At 49.8% G+C, this 21836-nt stretch overlaps 1 protein-coding gene across 2 annotated transcripts in view; it reads left to right on the top strand.

Moving 5' to 3' along the window:
* TG (thyroglobulin) overlaps positions 1–21836 on the top strand; it is a 231513-nt gene that overhangs the window by 112691 nt on the left and 96986 nt on the right. For both annotated transcript variants that reach the window (XM_027972878.2, XM_042254076.1), the window contains exons 37-41: positions 745–909; positions 6475–6694; positions 8247–8340; positions 10342–10501; positions 17680–17882. In XM_027972878.2, coding sequence (XP_027828679.2) covers positions 745–909; positions 6475–6694; positions 8247–8340; positions 10342–10501; positions 17680–17882 — 842 coding nt within the window. The remainder of the gene's footprint in view (positions 1–744; positions 910–6474; positions 6695–8246; positions 8341–10341; positions 10502–17679; positions 17883–21836) is intronic.

Genomic DNA, 21836 nt, shown 5'->3' with positions numbered 1-21836 from the left:
TAAATAACCAAAGAAAACCCTGATTGTTGTATGGAAAATAGATTGATGGGAGAGTTGAGTCCCCCACCACCACTGTTTTATTCCAAGATTCTAGCCCTGGGCCAGGTGCTAAAATGAAGGAGTGAGTGTTTGTATGTATGCATGCATGCATAATTGGGTAGATTAATGGGTGATGCATAAGTGGATGTGTAGATTCATGAAGTGTGACTGGATGAAGGGTGTCTAGCGGGCTTATGCTCTGAGAAACTGTGACTTTGGGCTGACCCTGAAGGAAAGTGAGGAGACTGCAGAGGAGTGCTCACCCATGTCTTCTCTCTCAGGTGAATTCCTTCCTGCCGGGCACCTCAGGTTGTCTTGGGACAAATGGAAGAGTGGGTGGATGGATGATACACAGATTCACGGATGTATAATTACATGAATGGATGAGTGGAGGATGCTTGGATAGATGGAATGATGCACGCATGGATTCATGGATGTATGGTTAGATGGCAGGATGAATGGATGGATGGACGGATGGATTCATGGATCATAATGGGATGGATGGATCAGTGGATGCATGGACTTATGAATGTATGGTTGGATGGTAAGACAGAGGGTTGGATGGATGGATGGATGAACTGATGGGTTCACGGATGCATGACTGGATGGATGGATCAACGGATGCATGGATTCATGAATGTATTTTTGAATACTTGACTGAGATGATCTCTCAGGCTCAATCCCCACCCTTCTTCCCCTCCGCAGAGTGTTCCCGCCACCAGGACTGCCTTGTCACCACTCTGCAGACCCAACCTGGAGCTGTGAGGTGTATGTTCTATGCTGATACCCAGAGCTGCACACATAGCCTGCAGGCCCAGAACTGCCGACTTCTGCTCCACGAAGAGGCCACCTACATCTACCGGAAACCAAGTGAGTGCCAGCCTGTGTCTTTGCAGACATTCCTGAGGGACTGGGTATGGCTGGGAGGGACTGTCGGAGCATGAGGTGACTCATTGGCGGTGGCTTTTGAGGTTCTTAAGGAAAAGTCAGTCAAAGTCATCTTAGGCTATGTGGCACTTACATGTGATGAACTGAAGGAAGACAGAAAAGCCTACTTCTGACCTAGAACTTCTCTGCACTGTCTGTATTCATGACTTCTTTTGAGTTATAGAAGCCATTTTGGCATTCGAGTTTTCTGCATAAAAAAATTCATTAGGCCACTTTTTAGTACTGTTTCAGAGTTTATAAAGTTGTTTCACATACCTTATCTTGTTGGATCCTCATGTTATCCTGTGAGATATCAAGATAAAGGATTGATCCCTTTCTTAGAGACCAGGAGACTCTGGTCCAGAGAAGTTAGGTTACTTCTCTGATTTCATACAACTAGAGATGACAGAACAGGGACTTGGAGCCAGGTCTCCTATCTCTAGAGGCAATCCTCTCCCACAAAACTGCGTTGCCTAGCGACCATATCACCATCACCAAAGAGTGTGGTTGTTCCTGGCTGGGTTTGGTTTAGAAACATCCAGTAACATGTTATCATGTGTCAGCCCTTGTGCTGGGTGCTGGGGATGCAGGGGTGAAGCAGGCAAGGAGCAAGCAGCATATAATTACAGCCTAAAGTAAAATGATATGAGCTATAGAACAGGAAACCCAGGAGCCGAGGCCCTGGGGGATACCCCCTCACTAGACATGCTTATGGGATTGAATGAATAACTTTTTAGAAATGTTGGCTGAGTCTGCCATCTTATCTTCAAGAGCAGATGTTAGTGATCTCTCTCTGTAAAGAGTCAGATAATAAATATTTTAGGCTTCACAGCTACAAGTCTCTGTTACAGCTACTGAACTCTGCTGTTGAAACAAGAAAGTGGCCACAGACAATAGGTCGATGGGCATGGCTGTGTACCAATAAAACTTTATTTATAAGACCAGGTAGCAGTGGATTTAGCCCCACCTTGTCCTCGAGTATTAATGATCCTTCAGGGCTGTCTGGATCCAGGGATATCCTCTCTCCCCCTTTCCTCCACCTCAGTGTTTAGATCAGGAGAAGCTCCCCAGGCTTAGGAGTGCTTTGATTCCTATAAACTAAGGTCTTGGGCCCTTAATCTTAAGGCTAGCCTTCTATTCAGTTCAGTTTAGTCACTCAGTCATGTCCAACTTTTGTGACCCCATGGACTGCAGCCAGGCTTCCCTGCCCTTCACCAACTCCTGGAGCTTGCTCAAACTCATGTCCATCGAGTTGGTGATGCCATCCAACCATCTCATCCTCTGTCCTCACTTTAATGTCCTGCCTTCAGTCTTTCCCAGCATCAGGGTCTTTTCCAATGAGTCAGTTCTTTGCATCAGGTGGCCAAAGTATTGGAGTTTCAGCTTCAGCATCAGTCCTTCCAATGAATATTCAGGACTGATTTCCTTCAGGAGGGACTGGTTTGATCTTGCAGTCCAAGGGACTCTCAGGATGCTTATATCATTTGGTCGAATTAAATAGATTTCATCCATAGTGTAGCCAATCTGCACGGTAGTCCTGCTGAGAAATGCCTTCACTTTGAGGTATGAGTTCTGTAAAACAAATTAGACTGCTTCTCTCTGAATTCTCTGTGTCTCAAATTCAGCATGAAATGCTCACTCTCCAGCATAGGACACATGCCCACGTGTGTCTATATAGACATTGGTTTATTTGCACCTAAAGTACATATAGAGCTACAAATAATTTTCTTAATCCAAATAGTCACAGAATCTAAATATATGGGTATTCTAGAAAGAATCTCCACTTCTGCAAAAGATTTCAAAAGAGAGAAACGCACAGCAGATATTTTTCCCATGTTGGATCTCACTCCATCTGGGATACATTGGGCAGCCTCTGGAGGGAGGCTTAAATACCACTGTCCGTGGGAAAGCAGGCTTGCATTCCCTCAAAATTCTTTAGCTTTTATACTTTCTGTCTCTGCTCCCTGCTTGAGATGATGCCACGTTCATGAAATGTGGCTGTTTCCTGCAGAGCAAAAGAGCTGACCTTGGGAGTTTTCACTGCCTTAGCATCCACGGTCGGTCCTGAATGCTGGCCTGAGAGCCTGTGATTTGCAATTGAAACAGGGAATCTTGTGAGAAGGAAGGAACTGTGGGGGTGAGAGCAGGCATGATTTGCGATCGAGGCCAGATTATAAAGCAGCACGTATTTCTTTCCATCCCAAGTTTCCACTTTGGGTTATAACTCACATGCCAGTGTGTGAACAACCAAGTTTTCACTCACTCTTTCCTTCTGTTCTCTCCACCCTTTGTCCTTCCTTTTTCTTTCTCTCTTTCACCCCTCCACTCCTTCCCTCCTTCCTTCCATCTCTCCCTCCTTCCTTTCTTCCTTCCCTCCTTCCCTCTCCCCATTCTTTCATTCACGTGTTGGTCTCCGGTCACGCACCAGGCACTGAGCTTGGGACATTACAGGCATCATGTTATTTCTTCCTGACATCTTTGTGTTGTAGGGGCAGCTGCTGTTCCTTTCTAGGTGATGGGAAAATCGAGGGTCAAAAGAACTATGAGGTTTTTCTAAAGCAGCTGGTCCCTCACACAAACACAGGTCCGTTCATTGCTTCCTCCTCACCACGTGGACCCTCAGTGGCCTGGAGGTCATGAATGCACCTCACACCAGGGGGTCTCAGCCCCGCCACCACTGACACCTGGGGCTGGATGACTGGATGACCTGCTGTCTCTATCATAGGTTGTTTAACAGCATCTCTGGCCTCCATCCTATGAGATACTAGGAGCTCAGACCTCTCCTCATTCCTTGTGACAACCCCAGAATATCTCCAGACATTGTCAAATGTTTCCTGGGGTCAAAACCACCTCCAGTTGAGCCACTGCATAGTACCAAACTCCTGAGGAATGGGTAAACTTCCGCCTGTCTGTTGGTCTGCCTCCTCTCCCATATTTATGTTCATCATAAATGTGTATTTTAGACAGACAGAGCTGCGGACCAAAAAGCTTTCTCTCTCCATCAGCTCACAGTGAATTGGAGCAAAGAAAACACACCTGTCGGAAATAAATAAGAGAGACTGCACACACGTGTATGCACACACAGATACACACACACACAGAATCTCTTCACCAGTGTTGGTTTCCTCTGGGTGAGGCCCTAACACCTGTGGGAACCAGACACAGGCCGCCTGTCTTAAGCCCCTGAAAATAACGTTTGGCACTGAGCCTGAGCTAGTACTCATCTCACACGCTAGTAAAGTAATGCTCAAAATTCTCCAAGCCAGGCTTCAACAGTATGTGAACTGTGAACTTCCAGATGTTCAAGTTGGATTTAGAAAAGGCAGAGGAACCAGAAGTCAAATTACCAACATCTGTTGGACCATTGAAAAAGCAAGAGAATTCCAGAAAAACATCTACTTCCGCTTAATTGACTATGCCAAAGCCATTCACTGTGTGGATCACAACAAACTCTCGAAAATTCTTGAAGAGATGGGAATACCAGACCACCTGACTTGCCTCTTGAGAACTCTGTATGCAGGTCAGGAAGCAACAGTTAGAACTGGACATCGAACAACAGACTGGTTCCAAATCAGGAAACGAGTACATCAAGACTGTATATTGTCACCCTGCTTATTTAACTTATATGCAGAGTACGTCATGAGAAATGCTGGGCTGGATGAAGCAAAAGCTGGAATGAAGATTGCCAGGAGAAATATCAATAACTTCAGATATGCAGATGACACCACCCTTATGGCAGAAAGCAAAGAAGAACTAAAGAGCCTCTTGATGAAAGTGAAAGAGGAGAGTGGCAAAGTTGGCTTAAAATTCAACATTCAGAAAACAAAGATCATGGCACCTGGTCCCATCACTTCATGGCAAATAGATGGGGAAATAGTGGAAACAGTTACAGACTTTATTTTGGGGGGTTCCAAAATCACTGCAGATGGTGACTGCAGCCATGAAATTAAAAGACGCTTACTCCTTAGAAGAAAAGTTATGACCAACCTAGATAGCATATTAAAAAGCAGAGACATTACTTTTCCAACAAAGGCCCGTCTAGTCAAAGCTATGGTTTTTCCAGCAGTCATGTATGGATGTGAGAGTTGGACTATAAAGAAAGCTGAACGCTGAAGAATTGATGCTTTTGAACTGTGGTGTTGGAGAAGACTCTTGAGAGTCCCTTGGACTGCAAGGAGATCAAACCAGTCCATCCTAAAGGAACTCAGTCCTGAATATTCATTGGAAGGACTGATGCTGAAGCTGAAACTCCAATACTCTGGCCACCTGATTCGAAGAACTGACTCATCTGAACAGACCCCAATGCTGGGAAAGATTGAGGGCAGGAGGAGAAGTGGGCAACAGAGAATGAGATGATTGGATGGCATCACCAACTCCTTGGACATGAGTTTGAGTAAACTTCAGGTGTTGGTGATGGACAGGAAAGCCTGGCTAGCTGCAGTCCATTGTGAAGAGATTGACAAGGGATTGTGAAGGGTCAGACAAGACTGAGTGACTGAACTGAACTAAACTGAGATGATAAAAGTATATTGACTCAATGAATGAATGTGAGGGAATACAGCAGAGGAGATAAGATAAGGCTACAGGGAGGCTGATAAGTGTCTGGAGATTAGCACTGCTGGGAGGGGCGGGAGGCCTATGGAGCACAGGGCAGGATGGCCGGCAGCACCAGCCTGACCTAAAGGACCAGGTGGGATCCAGACAGGCACAAAGGGAGGATGAGTGCTGCAGTCCAGGCCTGACCCTTGACCCCGTGTGAACCTCGGCCCCATGGGCAGAGCTGGGGCTCAGAAAAGTACAGCTTGGAATCTTACCTCATCACCTTGACGTCCTGACAGCTACCCACCCTCAGCCCCTAAAACCACTTCCTCACCAGTGAAATGTACTTACCGGGTCTGCAGTGCCTCAGTGATAGTTCTAAAATCCAAGCAGTCTTAAAGTCAGAAAAAAATATTTTTGTAAGTTTTTGGCAAACTCGTTTGGGGTCAAAATCTGGCCCAAAGTTGACCGAAGAAATGATATTGGGTATTCATCCCTCTTAGCTGGACCAGCCCATACATTTCCTCCCGGAAGTAATTGGCAGGTCCAATGTTGGGGCTCAAGTCCAGACTCCTCTGGAGGATTGGACCTTGCATGGTCTGGGCCCCTCTGTTCTTTTTAAAATCCAAGTAATCCAGAATCGTGATGACATCTGGTCCCAGGGAGCCGAGTCAGGGTTTGTGGGCCTGGGTGATCTCCTCGAAAAGAACTTGAGATGACAGAGCTGAGGGAAGGACTGCTCAGTGCCTGGGGAAGATCAGGTGTCTTTGTTGGGTTTCTTTTTTCTTTTTTTTTTCCACATTAGATACTAACATGACTAGACTTAAGTGATTGGGGCCTGAATGCATAACTAACATTATTTTTAAGTACAGAAAGCAGTGTTTGGGCTTTTTGATTTGTTTCTTACAACATGTCTAGAATACCCCTGAATAGAGCATGTGCTGTGCTCTCTTCCTTCCCCCGCCCCAGACATCCCTCTGCCCGGCTTTGGGACATCTCCACCTTCAGTGCCCATCGCCACCCACGGCCAGCTGCTGGGCAGGTCGCAGGCCATTCAAGTGGGCACTTCGTGGAAGCCAGTGGACCAGTTCCTGGGAGTTCCGTATGCCGCCCCGCCCCTGGGGGAGAAACGCTTCCGGGCCCCCGAGCACTTGAACTGGACTGGGTCCTGGGAAGCCACCAAGCCACGGTAAGGATGGAGTGGAATACATCTTGGGGGGGGGGGGGTGGTGTGGTGTCCAGAGAAGCCTTCTCCCATTCTAAGCCTTCAAAGTGAGAGTTGATAGAATTTGAGCTGTGCGCTGGGGATACATTAGCTAAGATGACGTTGAGTGCTTTTACACATAAACCCCCACTTGTTGGTGACTTAACATTGTCTTGGTCCTGCCTCCTTTGGTGATGGAGGGGCTGGTGGGCTCTGCTCCATGCAGTGATGCGGGGACCCAGGCTGGCGTGTCTTCTTCAGGACAGATCTTCCAAGGTTCCTTCTAGCAACCTCCCTTGACTTCGCGTCCAGGAAAGAGAGGCTGTTAGGGCAGGGGAGGTTTCCTTGGGCCACGCCCATGGGCGGGGCACATTCATCAAGTGCCCCAGCGTGGCAGTGGCCGGAACTCAACCTCCCAGCTACATCTGACCTCAGTGGGACTGAGAAATAAGCAGAGAAGGAAAAGCATAGGAGCTTATAATAATAATTAAAAAATAATAATAATGTAAAAGGCCCTTTCATTCCCCCAATAAGAATGATATTAAAAGGAGTTTTCAAAAATGGGAGAAAAATGGAATATCCTATTTTCCTTCCTCTGCTTTTCAGTTTTTCCCATTCCCTCCCATGCATGTACCACTGTAGATAGTTGACAGATGGGATATGATTTTGTTATTTTTCTGATGAAAGCACGTTCAGAGTTATCTGTGGAAGGAGCACCCGTGCCTGCCTCTCTCACCCCATGGCCTTCCCCTCCACAACTCTGTCCCGAGGACACAGCCACATTCTCCCTGTCCATCACTGCCCACGGCCAGTTGGTGGGCAGCTCTAGGAGCTCAGGACCAGACAGAGGGATGAGCAGGAGGCTCTGGGATATTCCAGGCGAGCAACAGGAAGGCTTAAGCTAGCACAGTGGCAGAAGGATGCAGAAAGCCATGGAAGTCACCACTGGGAGACAAAAGAAACATATAAGCACTAATTAGAGAACTTCGCTGGGTTAGGATCCACCCACTTGACAGGTGAGGGAACTGAGGCTTTTGAGTGAAGAGCAGTGAGAGCTCGGTCCATCAGAGCCCAGTACTAACCAGGCTTGGACAGGTAACCATCATGCTTGCTTCAGGTGTGTCCCAGATATGCATCTCAGCTCTTATGCAAGGAGATGTTTCGCAGCACACCTGACTCTGTAGTGATGGAGAAAGCAAGTCGAGGCCCTTCATCCCAGCAGGTCTGCACACTGAAGCCTGCAGGGCCCCGGGGCCCAGGTGACACCCATGTTCCTCTGCTCTATCTGGGCGGGCACCTTGTCCAGGGGACACTCCTCAGGCCCATGATAGAGAGACTGGCGGTCATCCTGCTCCTTCCAGCATTTACTCACCAATTCCATTAACCATTTCCTGAAGCTGCCTAATTGTTGGTGGGCTGCTGGGCCTTCAGAATTGGGCAATGGGTTCTGTTGCTGCTGCCGGACATGCAGGAGGGCTGCGTGTGTCCCTTTAATTGTTTTTCCTGAAAGTCACACGCCATCCATCTGTATCTGCAGGGCCAGGTGCTGGCAGCCAGGCATCAGGACGCCCACGCCTCCCGGGGCCAGCGAAGATTGCCTGTATCTCAACGTGTTTGTCCCGCAGAACATGGTGAGTTCGACCGCCCTTGCTATGTTTGCCGTGAAAGCTGCCCTGTTGGAAATCCCCGAATCCCGCACTGCCAGCATGGTCCACCCTGTGCTCTCCGGGCTGGTTCTTGGCTCCCTGAGGCCTGAGGGGCTGAGCGCCAGCCTGGTTCCTCAAGGGCCTCTTCTCATCTCCTGCATGGGAGCATGGTGCATGGTTATCTGGGTTCATTTCTCTAAGAGATATTCATAAAGCGCCAATGATGGGAGGATCTGTTCTCTGTGGGCTGTAGCTATGAACACAATAAAGTTGCTGTCCTCAAGGGGGGCTTTCATTACAGCGGGAGGAACAGAAATAGGCAGTTCAGTTCAGTCACTCAGTTGTGTCCAACTATTCGTGACCCCATGGACTGCAGCATGCCAGGCTTCCCTGTCCATCACCAACTCCCAGAGCATGCTTAAACTCATGTCCATCGAGTTGGTGATGCGATGCAACCATCTCATCCTCTGTCACCCCCTTCTCCTCCTGCCTTCAATCTTTCCCAGCATCAGGGTCTTTTCCAGTGAGTTGGCTCTTCACATCAGGTGGCCAAAGTACTGGAGCTTCAGCTTCAGTCCTTCCAGTGAATATTCACGGTTGACTCTGGTTAGGCCCTGGTTTGAAGCCTGTACCTGCCTAAGTGGCATCTAGGATCCTGATGCTGAGTTGAGTTTCCTGTTTGGGGGGAAGAGTCAGAACTCATGAGAGAAAACGGAACTGATGAGCCTCAGGAGACATGAGTCGTGTTGGCAGATCCCACGGTGCATGTGATGCACCTCCACTTCCTGGTCCCTGAGCCACCAGCAGCCAGAGGCAATGCACTTGGGAGATTTGAGCACAGCAAGCTGCTGAGTGAGATTTGGAACAAGGGCACCTGAACATGGAGGCTCCTCTGGGCTGCATCAATAGAAGCATAGAGCCTAGAGTGAGGAAGGTGATGGTGATGTCCAGGGCTGGCCAGATCATTCTGGAGATGTTGAATTAAGTCCTGGCTCCAAACGAGCCTGCCACTTACCACTGCCTCCCTGGCCTGCAGAAGGCAACTCACATTTTTTGTGCCCCAGTTTCCTGTTTCGAAAAGTAGGAAGAGAAATATCATCAGCTTATGAGGTTCTTATGAGAATGGAATAAAACAAGTCATAGATACTAATTAACCAATGAACAGGTGATAAGAGACATTGGAAATGGCAGAGTGGGACAGAGACTACACCTAAAGCCTGGAGGAGACCATCACTTGGGCAGTGTAGGAGCCGGACAGTGTTGAACACACTGGAAAGAGCAGGGGCCGGGGGAGGGACCACCTCTGGAGGTCTGTGCCCGTCATCGGCTGGACACCTCACAGCATCCTTCCTTCTGATCCTCCTGACGCTTCTAAGAGGTATCATTCCCATTGGACAGATGAAAAGCCCAAGGCTCAGAGAGGTCGGATGACGTGCCTAAGGTCACTCAGCTAGTGAGTTATTACTGTAGATTTGGTCATTCGAGTCCCAGAGTTCACAGCTAGGGCCAGTGAGTGGTGACCAGTGAGCATAACTTTTTCCATAATGTGAGCAAGAAGTTGCCGACAGTACTTTACAGTTGATCTATGATGTCGTTGGTCTTCATACTGACTCTAGGAGGAAATGATAGGTATGTTTATTTCTATCTTCTCCCCCCTTTCCCACTTTAAAGGTGTAGAAACTGAGGCTAGGAGAGGCTTCATGGCTTACTAAGAAATCACAGCTGGCCTGAGCAGAGGCTTGATCCCCATCTCCTGACTTCAAATCCAGGATCCCTTCCCCATCGGGGAGTTTCCAGTCAAAAGTAACTTTGCCATTTCTCTCTTGGGCTGCTCTGTTGCCCCTGCCTGGCCTTGGGGTAGGTGTGTTGACACATCCAGAGTGGTGTGTCGGCTCGGTCTGGCACCTACATGGCAAAGGTGTCATTCCCAAGCTCTGGAGGGGGAGGTGGCCACCTGCAGCCCGCTCATTTCTGCACCCCCTGCAGGCCCCCAATGCGTCTGTGCTGGTGTTCTTCCACAACGCTGCGGAGGGCAAGGGCAGTGGGGACCAGCCGGCAGTGGACGGCTCCTTCCTGGCTGCTGTTGGCAACCTCATTGTGGTCACGGCCAGCTATCGAACGGGCATCTTTGGATTCCTGAGTTCTGGTGAGTTGCTGGGGTTGGTGGGGACCACTGACTCCCTGAGCCGAGTGTGTTCTTTGTGTGCGTTTAGTCCTTTCTTCCTAAAACCTCATCCCCTCCTGGCCCCTGGCCCTCCTCCAGCCCACTGAGTACAGCCAGTACCTTCATGAGACGCTCCAGCCATGCTGATGCCTGTAGGTCACAGTTGCCACTGATGGAAGTCACCACGTGTCTGAAGCCATTCCAAGTACCTTAAGTGTTTTGTCTCGTGATATTAATAACTCTGTGTGTGTGCTTGTGCATACTGAGACCCCAGAGGGCTAGACCCTTGCTCTGGCTCACATGGTCAGGAAAAAAGGCAGAGCCAGGATTCACCACCAGGGTCCACCTGCCCTGGAGACGCTAAGGGGTGGATAAGAGCTCTGGGGCCTTCAGAGAGCTGTTTCCTGGAGCAAGGGCTGCATAGACAATGATTTCCATCATCACCGTCAGCTTCTGGCCTGTCTCCTTTGCAGTCACAGACATCATCCCTTAGGTTACACCTTCTACCTTCCCACCAGCCCCCAGGGCAGAACTGAGGCTTGGACCAATCCCAGCATCATCCACTGATGATGTCTTTTCTTTCATCTCCACCCCAACCCCACTCCACCCAACCCCACCCAACCTCCAGTGGTAGAGCAGTTGTTTGTTAGGCAGCTGTGGTGGAGGGCAGAGCTGGGAATGGGAATTCCTGGTCTGGGAATCCGAAGAGCCAAGTGTTGTCTGTGTGACCTTGGACAAAACCCTCCCTTTCTCCAAGTGTCAGTTTTCTCCTCTGTAAAATAGGAGTAATTTTAACCCAACTTCCAAAGTCACTGTGAGACTCAAGCGAGCTGCTATGTGTGAAGGGGCTCCAGAGGCTGTGATGGGCTTTGCATGTCCTCAAGAACAGCACTGAGCATCATTTCTGTTCTTTGGGGGTCTCATTTAAGACCTAGGATGTCTTGTGTGATGGATATGGTTGGGCGGGTGGGAGGTAACGTGGCTGGAACCACGGCTTCTCCAGAGCCTGGGTGAGCAAGGCAGGCATCCAGCGTGAGCAGAACCCTGGGGTCTTGGGGGATAGGGCTGGGTAGATCACGTGGCTAGAGGCCTTGAGTGTCATAACGAAGACTTTAGGTTTGCACAGCAGACATGAAACGGGCAACAAGTTAAGGCAACATGTGACCAGTGCCGATGAGGGGAGTGTGGCTGATGAATCCATTCCAGGCTTTCCTTCAGGGAGGCAGTGGCGGCTGCTAGAGCACTGGACTCTTCTGCTGGATTTTCTTTCCTGTTTTTAAAAACACCACTGATGTCTCTTAAGTCAGGAGCTCCTTTCACTAAAGAGATGGTGAAACTCAGAAGCCAGCCTGCAGAACCTGCTTGTGTGGGGCTCAGAGCTTTTCCAAACAGAAGAGAATTTCCATATGCTACCTGTAGGTGAGGGGGCGGGCTTATGATTTCATGGGCTGTAATCTATGGAGAATTCCACGGGCTCCTGGGAAGGCAGCCCCATTTCTGGGAGCGGTGTTGGGGGAGGCAGAGAACACCCACCCCTTCTCACTCCTGGCTTGCCACACTGCCTGTTCCTCTGCTTAAAGCAACACTGTCAGCAAGAGAGAAAGAGAATAACGCTCACCCAGCGTCCGTGTCTCTACCAGATGTCTTTCCGAGATGACGTCATCCCAGTCTCCAGGTACCTCCATGAGGTCAGCACAGTGTGACCATTTCACAGAGAAAAGCACGGGGCTCAGAGAGGTCAAGGGACTTTCTGCCTCACTTCTGAGTGTGCATGCTCAGTCACTCAGTTGTGTCCCCATCTCTGTAGCCCCATGGACTGTAGCCAGATAGGCTCCTCTGTCCATGGGATTCTCCAGGCAAGAATACTGGAAGACTGTTGCCATTTTCTACTCCAGGGGATCTTCCCGACCCATGGGATTAAATCCACATCTTTAGCATCTACTGTGTTGGCAGGTGGATCCTCTACCAGCCCCCTTAGGCTCTTGGTGGCTCAGAGGGTAAAGAATATGCCTAGAATGCAGGAGACCCGGGGTCAGTCCCTCCGCATCTCATCCACCCCAGGCTGCTCGCCTCTCATGAGATTAAGCATCTGAAGGCAAACATCTGGAAGCTTGCTGGTACCTCCCAGGGGCTCCCAAGGGTTAACACCACTTCCTTTTCCCGGCAGGGCCTCCGTAAGTGAGGGCTCTGCTGCAGCCATGTCCGGGCCCTGCATCTGGCCAGCAGCAGCCCTGGCAGTTACTGAGTCATGCCGAGTTGCCACTTCATGTACTTTATCTCATGTGATGAATGCACGCGGCATCTGCTGTTGTAGCTCAGAGTGAAGATAATCCCCCGAGAGCGCCAGACTCCAGAGGCACATTAAGAAAGAGACGGGAGAGAGATGGAATCAGAAACTGATGTCAGCTCTGCGGCTGACTAGACAAACTCGTGTTCTCAGGGAGAAAAGCCCAAACTCAACAGTACTTAGAAGGAGCATGGTTCCTGGTGAAGAGCAGGTGGAAAGGAAGTGAAGGGGTCCCCCTGCCTGGATCTCACAGGCAGGACAGACCCCGCCAGCGTGGGGCACAGTGATTACCCTCCTCTCTCTGGCAAAGCAATGCAGTGAGGGGACCTGGGGCCAGCGGCCTGCAGGGTCAGAGGAGTGGGTGGGCCATGGCCCTCAGGCCTCCTGCAGGGTCTGGGAGCAGAGGAAGTGTGCTTTGGCCTGGGAGCCAGACTGAAGGCCAGGCCCCGTAATGTGCCCATCACCCCATCATCCCGGGAGCACTCAGAGCTTCCCCTTAGAGCCTCCCCTCTGAGGGGTCTGCTCCCTGTTTTGATCAGAACAGGCCTGGAGTTCTGCTCCATCACCAGTGCAACTTCTGTTGCTGAAGACAACATAGACTCCACAAAGGGCATCTGTGAGATAAGAGCTGGACCTAAACCTGTTTTATTTTATTTAAGAAAAGACAAATAACTTCTAGAGTGCCTTATACCAGGCTCTGCATCATTCTATTCCTTTTACAAATCTTAACAAATTTAATCATCATAACAACCTGTTGAAGTTGGTACTATTATTATCCCATTTTACAGATGGAGAAAGTCAAGTCACATTAAATAACTCATCCAGGGCCCTGCTCAGCTTGTAGGGGATGGAGTAAGACCAGTGCCTGACTGGTCTGGCTCCATAACCCACCTGCAAAGCCCATGCACCATGATCCCTTTTATTGATAGCCATCAACAAGACCTGGGGAAGGAACTGCTGTGAGCCTAGCTGAGGAGCTTTACAAAGATAACTGAATAAATCAAATGAGCAAGCAAGAGTCATTTAGACCATGAGGGAACAACTGCATGCTTGCTGGTGTGTTTTGACCAGAGAGTGGGGAGAACAGAGCTGGAGGATTAGATCAGGGTGGGGTGAGGCAGTTGGAGAGGCGCATGATCACGTTGTCCAGAGATCTTCCCCTCACATCCTGGGCTCCCTCCTGGACTGTACATGCCTGGCCAGCAGAAAGCAGCCCTGTCCAGTTTCATGCCCCCAGCAGCACTGCTTGCTGCATATTTGTGGCGGGGCTGAGCCAGGTGAGACCAGAGCTCAGCCCTGAAGATGAAGAGAATGGAGCTCAGCCAAGACCAGACTGTAGGGTGATGAGCACAGGCGATGAGCAGACCCCGAGGTCTAGACTAGGATGGGTGTTGGAAAATGAAGGGAACGCAGACTGCTCAGATGGGCTGAAGTTAATTTTGCTGCTACTGCTTGGTCGCTTCAGTTTTGTCCGACTTTTGAGACACCGCCCCACCCCCCATGAGACTTGTAGCCCACCAGCCTCCTCTGTCCATAGAATTCTCCAGGCAAGAATACTGGAATGTGTTGCCAGACCCTCTTCCAGGGAATCTTCACAACCCAGGGATCGAACCCAGGTCTCCTGCACTGCAGGCAGATTCTTTACCAGCTGAGCCACCAGGGAAGCCTGAAGTTAATCTTAGAGGGGAGGAGAAGCCAGGAGGAAGTTAGACTTTGTGTGCAGCAGGAATGAAGGAGTTATGAAGGCTTCTGAGCAGAGAAGCGTCCATAAAAAGAGTACCTAAAATTTTTAATGAAAATGACAGACTGCCTTGCACACCATAGATTTTTTTTTTTTTTTTTGACAAATGTTTGCTGAATTGGATTGAGTGTTAGGATAAAAAGTACTGAGTGTGTGTTAGATTTAAGTGCCGATTCTATCTAAAATTTGCTTCTAGGGAACTTCCCTGGCAGCCGAGTGGTTAAGACTTCACCTTCCAGTTCAGAGAGTGTGGGTTCCTTCCCTGATCAGGAAGCTAAGATTGCGCATGCCCTGTGGCCAGAAAACCAAAACATAAAACAGAAACAACATTGCAACAAATTCAATAAAGACTTTGGTCCCACATTAAAAATAAAATCTGAAAGAAAATTTACTTCTTGCAACTAAACAAACTCTTTCCCTTTCAAGTCTCAGGTTCCACTAGGGAGTAAAAGGGTTGAGCTAGACCATCTCAAATCAGCTAGTTGGCTGCTCCCTGTGCCTGTCCTGGAGGCTGTCTGCCCCGAGGGCTGAGACCTTGTCTGTCTTGCTCTCTGCACTACTTAACACGGTGCTGGCATAAAGTGAAGCCCAGTTCAGATTTGCTTCCTGAAAGCACCCTCATCTGTGACTTCTAGGGGTCTATAGAACCCAGAATGTCAGCGTTGTCAGTGGGAAGCTGGTACATGGGGGCCTGGGAGTCAGGGACAGTGCCCTCGCTGCCTCTACATTGTCCCTGGAAATGCAGGCCGTGGGCGTCACCTCCCAGACTGGGTCTTGTTCAGCCACTGCCCAGCCTTCTTGCCCTCCCTGAGACCTTGGAAACAGAATGTGTCTGCAATCCAGAAAAGCCCACAGAGAAGGGTGCCAATGGCTTCATTAAACCCAGAACATGAAATGCGTTTGAAGAAATTCTGAGCATCTCCCCAGCTGGAGGAGTAATTCGAACCATTATGTCCACCGAGCTGGTGTTCTCGTCTGCTCTTTGTGAACACCAGGCTGGGGAATCAGCATGCAAGGTCTTGCTGCTTTTCTATCTGGGGAAATGGGTTTTTGTTGATAGTTTCTCACTTGATACTGAATCGTGTTTATCATAAGTGTAGTCATTTCATTCACTTAACATTTCATAAGGACCGACTGCGTGCCACTGGTTTTAGTGGAGGGCGGAGTCTAGCAGGGGAGCCCATGCTGACAAGTACTCTGAAAGGGGACTCTTATTTCCCCGGAGGCTGCCTGTGAGTTGACGCTGTAACTGGGAGGATGACTGGGTCAGAGGTCGGAGCTAAGGCAGGTCAAGGGCAGAGGGAGGGGTCTGGGTGGAAGAAGTCACGTGTGCCGAGCCCAGGGTTGGGGAGGGGAGGGCTGCTGTGTTTGAGCATCTGCTGGGGAACCTGGGCGGCTGCTGCACAGGACAGGGGAGAGACAAAGGGAGATGTGCCCTGAGAGAAGGATGACCAGGTCCTCGGGGGCTTGCAATGCACGAGAAGAATTGAAATGGTGCCCTAAGGACCATGAGATGAGATGGGAGACTTTACATAGGATGGGGCAGTGGGTGTGTGTGTACACTGATGTCTGTGTGTGTGTACATTGGTGTTTTTGTGTGTGTGTGTGCTTTGTTGTGTGTGTATACCTTGGTGTGTGTACACTAGTGTATGTGTGTACACTGGTGTGTGTGTGTATACACTGGTGTCTGTGTACATTGGGGTGTGTGTGTATACATTGTTGTGTGTGTGTGTGTGTGTGTGTGTGTGTGTACATTGGGGATGTGTGTGTGAGTCTCAGAGAGAGAGAGAATCAAAATTACAATTTAGAAGATCACTCGATGCACACAGAGAATTCAGGGGCAGGAGGAGTGTGCTGATACAGGAGGCCAGCGAACAGCTCTAAGAGAGACAGGGCAGAGATCAGTGCGGGAGCACTCACTGCACCAGGGGAGGAGGGAAGAGGGGATGCAGCTGAAAGAGGAGTCCAGGAAGACCCACAAGCCTGTGCAGGAGAGGAGTGGGTGGGTTTGAGGGAGAAGGCAAGAAACTTAGGAGAAGCTTCTGGTGGGGCACTCAAGAGACTTAGAATCGATTCCCTTTGGGATTGAATGGACTTGAGGTGCCCGTGAGACAGCCTCCTGGAGGCACATGAGGGACCTGGGCCTTGAGAGTGCTGTGGGCAGCGACGTCATCCTGAGAGTCAGCCACACGTAGGCAGTGGTTGAAGCAAAGGGTCTGCCAGAGAAGAAGGGCGTGAGCCTCTGTTCAGACCAGGACTGGCCTGGTACTCCAAGGTCCTTAGTGGTGTAGACTAAGGAGGGTCCACTCAGTTCAGAAGATAGCCATGGGGCCTGGGCATAGGGTGTCTCAAATGCCATGGAGAAGAATGTTCTGGCTGTATGTTTTTCTGTGTCCGAATCATTCCATTTTTTAAAAGTGCTGAGTGCTCAGTAAATATTTGCTGGGGACTTCCCTGATGGTCCACTGGTTAAAACTTCACCTTCCAATGCAGGAAGTGCAGCTTCAATCCCTTGTCAGGGAGCTAGCATGCCTTACAGCCAAGAAGTCAAAATATACAACAGAAGCAATATTGCAAAAAGTTCAATAAAGACTTTAAACATAGTCCTCATCAAAAAAAAAAAATCTAAAATTACAAAATATTTCCTGAATTATATGAAAAAGAAGATCAGCTCTACTGAGTGCTGCTGAAGGTCATGGAAGGTGGTGGGAAGGGGTGAGACTGATGGCTCAGGCTGGCCTGGCCTTCATCCTGGGGAAGAGACACGGAGAGTCAGGGGCAACCAGGGAGGATCTGGGGCAGTAAGCGCAGCTCCTCTTCTCTGGATGTGCCAAGCAGGGGCTCTGAACTCACACTGCCTCTCATCTGAGCAGTCACCCCCTCTAGGATGGGGAAGACTTAGTCCATAGACGTGGAGGGATGTGTCCATGGTCTCCTAGTTGGCAAAGGCTGATGGGAGAATCCCAGCTGGATGGGCCTGATTCCAGAGCCCAGGCTCTCCCACCGTATTGAGAAACCACAATCCTGACCTGGGTGGATGGGAGTCTAGGTCCCCCACAGGCGCCACGTGCCTGATCAGCTGCATCCAGGGTGCACGATCACAGAGGGTTAAAGGCTTTCTTCTTTCTTAAGGGTCCAGCGAGCTGAGCGGCAACTGGGGGCTGCTGGACCAGGTGGTGGCTCTGACCTGGGTGCAGACCCACATCCGAGCGTTTGGCGGGGACCCTCGGCGCGTGACCCTGGCAGCAGACCGTGGTGGAGCCGACGTGGCCAGCATCCACCTGGTAAACACCAGGGCCGCCAACTCCAGACTCTTCCGGAGAGCTGTGCTGATGGTGAGCTGCCCACTCTGTCTTCAGTCTTGCTGAAGATGGTCCTTCCTTCCCCCACCTGACTTCGATTGCCTGGATTTCCTTTTTTCCTTTGTTCTGAATTGGTGTCCTGCCCATGGCCATCTTTCTATGCATACATGAGCCAGGATGTTACTGGCTACTCATAGCTACTCGTAGCTTAAGTACTAATCATGTAGACAGGGTAGTGTTAATGATAATGATGATAATGGTGATGAAGGTGGTGAAAATGATGATGGCGGTGATATGACAATGATAGGGATGGAATAACTATGATGGAGGAAACCACCTGTTGGCCACAGCATAAGCCCTGTTGGCTGCTCTGATTAGCTTCTAATTTTATTGAACGTCCAACTGGTGCCAGGTACTATGCTCATTGCTGGAAGTGCCTTACTACATGATCTGTGCCCTAGTTTTCAGGAAGCTTGTAGTTTGCTTGAGAGAGAGGGAACAGACACTTCAAGGAGCTGTGTAAAAGAGAGTCTTACGGCAGCTCAGAGAGAAGCCTCCACCAAGCTCAGGGAGCAGGGAGTGCCCTGGGGGAGGGACTGTGCATGCTGATGCCGCAGGCTGTGCTGGCATGCAGCCAGAGTCCTGGCATCAGGGGCTCCTCACTGGCATCTGCCCATCATGCAGTGCGGCTGGAGGGCAGGGTCTGCCTGGACCGTGGAGTGGAGGCTGGGAGGCAGCGAGCAGCCAGACTGCACTGAACACCTTGGGTTTTATCCTGAGTGCATGTGAGCCCTTGACAGCTTTTGTTTGTCTGCTGGTTTGGTTTCCTATGTTAACCGTTACTAAGCGTACCATTCGCTGGCATTGGTACATTCACAACGTTGTGCGACCGTCAGTGTTCATCGTCAGCAGCACCTTTCCATCATTCCAAACAGAGACTCTGCACCTATTAAGCACTATCTCCCCACTCTCCTCTCCTCCCAGCCCCTGGTAACATCTATTCTACTTTCTGTCTTCTGTGAATTTGCCCACTCTGATACGAATTTATCTCATGTCAGTGGAATCCTGTGAGGTCTGTCCTTTTGTAACTGGCTCGTTTCACGTCCTCAGAGTTCATCCACGCCGTAGCATGCATCAGAATTTCATTTATTTTTAAGGCCGAGTGATATTGCATTGAGTGTGTGCACCATGCTTTGTTGGCCCATTCATCTGCGGACTGACATCTGAGTTGCTCTCCCCTTTTGGCTACTGGCAGTAGTGGTACTGTGAACACTCTTACCGTCGACGGGCCAGACTTTTAGAGCTTGCTGGGGGCGTGTAAGGGGGTGGTGTTGGAGGAAAAGAGAGCAGTGAGGAGACTGTTAAGTGACTCGGAGGAAAGAGCAATGGAGAACCGTCAGGGCCAGTGACATGACCACCTGGCGATTCTAAGGCCATCAAACCACACCCAGCTCTGCCCAGCCTTCCTGGGGTCCAAACCCATGACCACGAGGAGGGTAGAGAAGTGTCAGTTCAGAGGGCACAGTTGAGGCCTGATGGGCGTCGTCTCCGCCTTGAGAAGCAGCAGCGCCTCCTGCCGCTTTCTCTATCTCCGGCAGCCACAGAGCCTTCTAGAATTCACTGAGAAGTCTGTGCTCTGTTCAGCCTCCTCCAGGTGCTCTCCTCTGCCTGAAGTGCTTTTCTCCCGCCGTTCTCTTTCCCGACCTACTCGTCTTTCAGGGACTCCTTCCAGACTTTCCAGCCTCGGGTCGGACCCCCTTCCTGTGGCCGCTGCCACCTGTAAATCTCATCTAGCCTTTCTCCCGCTTCCCCACCAGCGCAGCATCACTCTTCCTGCCACGTATGTCTCTCCCACAGACTGTCAACTCCAGGACAGCAGGTGCCAGCAGTGCCCGGCTCTCCACAGAGCCCGGGGCATGCAACACCGCTGTGTTATGGTCGATGCTCTGTGCTTGACACAGCCAGTGAAGCAGCTGGCTCGCAAACCTGGGTAGGGGAGCCTTGGTGTGTGTCCTGGGACCCACAGGCCGGTCTGCTTCCCTTCCTCCCACCTCTGTCCTGTGTTTCCTGTCCTTCGCTTCGGGTGGTCTTCAGTCTGTCCCCGCGTACGGGGTCCGTCTGCGTGGCAGGAGCCCTGAGCACAAACACCTTGCAGTTTCTGGGACTGAAAGCAGACCTTCCTGGCTTTGAGTTGATCCCAGAGGGACTCCCCCAGGGCCCTCTCAGAAACCAGACGCTTGAGGGGACCCAGAGGACACCAAAAATGCCTTCCAGTAGGCCCAGAAGGCAGAATTTTCCTTTCAGAAGTTCTGGAGTGTTTAGATGTTTGGGGAATTTAAAAAACGAATCTGTTTTAACAAATGGTAGTGTATTTAAAAATAAATCCTCCTTCTGTTTTAGTCATTTAGAGACAGCTTTTACAACTGTTCCCCGCAGTCTTTGGGATGCATGTGAAATTATTTGGAACTGAGAGAACTAAAATACTTCAATATATTAGCGGTTCCTTCAACGTGCTCTCTACCAACAGATGTTTGGAGGAATGAAAGGGAGGTGGTGATATATTCTTGGATAAAATCTTCAGTATTTCTGCAAATCTTGGGGCCAGAACTATTAAAATTTGAACGAGACAGACTCCTGTGATAATTAATAGCTTAAATGTGTGGGGCCATAAATCCATTTCAATACATGATCTCATAGGTTCCTGTCATTGATTTGCAAGGGACGTTTATTTTGTTTCTAATCTAGACATGAGAAAGCCAAGGCTCAGAGATGTTTAGTGACCTGCTAAAGACACACAGTCAAGAAGGCACTGTATTAGGGGCTGGAACCTGTGAAGCTGAATCCTGTGTTCTTCCACACTGTGAGAATGTTTCTCCAAGAGCCTGGGATGCGTTCAGGGTCTCAATGTGTCAGAGAAAGAGCCTAGAATCAGACAAGCTTGCATTAAGATGCTGGCCTTGGGTGAAACCCTTTACTTTACCTGCTTCATGGATAAAATGGGTGTGATTAATTCTGTCTCCTGAGGATTCGAGGAGTCACGATATGAGGTTCGTAAAGTGTGCTGCACCCTGTGGGAACTTAAGAAACCCAGTTCCCCATGTCCAATGCCAAGCAAAGGCAATTCCCAACAAAAGCAGGTCGGGAGGTGGGAGATTTCACCTACCCTCTTGGGAGGTTGAAGAAGGAAGGGGAGGCCGTGTTGCAAGCCTGAATTCTGTGGCACTGACCCCTTGACCAGTTTTAAGAGAAGGTAGAAGAGGTCGTGTCCTCCACACTGTGATTTACAGGACTTAGAAAAAGTTTCCATGGCTTTCCTACAACATTGCCCCAATTCTGCATTCCTCAGAGTGAGCTCCAGGCCCCAGGAATTGGCCTAATGCTAAATTTTCCTCTCTCCTTTCCCACACAAACCCTGCAGCCCAGGCTCACCAGCTCCACCACCATTCCTAGAAAATGCCATGCCTTCCTCTAGATCTTTTCCACGCTGATCTGTGGTCAGCACGTCCTGTTTTCCACCTGGAAACTCACTCCACCTTTAGGGCTCAGCTGGATGGGACCTCAAAGCCTTTCTCCATCTCTAAAACAGAAAGAATCTCACTGTGGTGAAGAGACTTCTGCTTGGTGAATTTTAGGAATTCTGATTTGTTTTACTTGCTTGTCATGTTTTCTAGCACAGCTTATTCCATTTCTACTGTGACTGCAGGCTTGACTGGGTACAGGATTCATCTCCTTCAGTTCAGTTCAGTTCAGTTCAGTCGCTCAGTCATGTCCGACTGTTTGCGACCCCATGAATTGCAGCACGCCAGACCTCCCTGTCCATCACCAACTCCCAGAGTTCACTCAGACTCACGTCCATCGAGTTGGTGATGCCATCCAGCCATCTCATCCTCTGTCGTCCCCTTCTCCTCCTGCCCCCAATCCCTCCCAGCATCAGAGTCTTTTCCAATGAGTCAACTAATCTCCTTAGTATTTAGCTCAGCTCCTGGT

Source organism: Ovis aries, chromosome 9 (genome assembly GCF_016772045.2).
Source record: "Ovis aries strain OAR_USU_Benz2616 breed Rambouillet chromosome 9, ARS-UI_Ramb_v3.0, whole genome shotgun sequence".
Lineage (NCBI taxonomy): Eukaryota > Metazoa > Chordata > Mammalia > Artiodactyla > Bovidae > Ovis > Ovis aries.
Note: the sequence above shows the minus strand (reverse complement) of the source record. Positions and strands in the feature narration are given on the sequence as shown.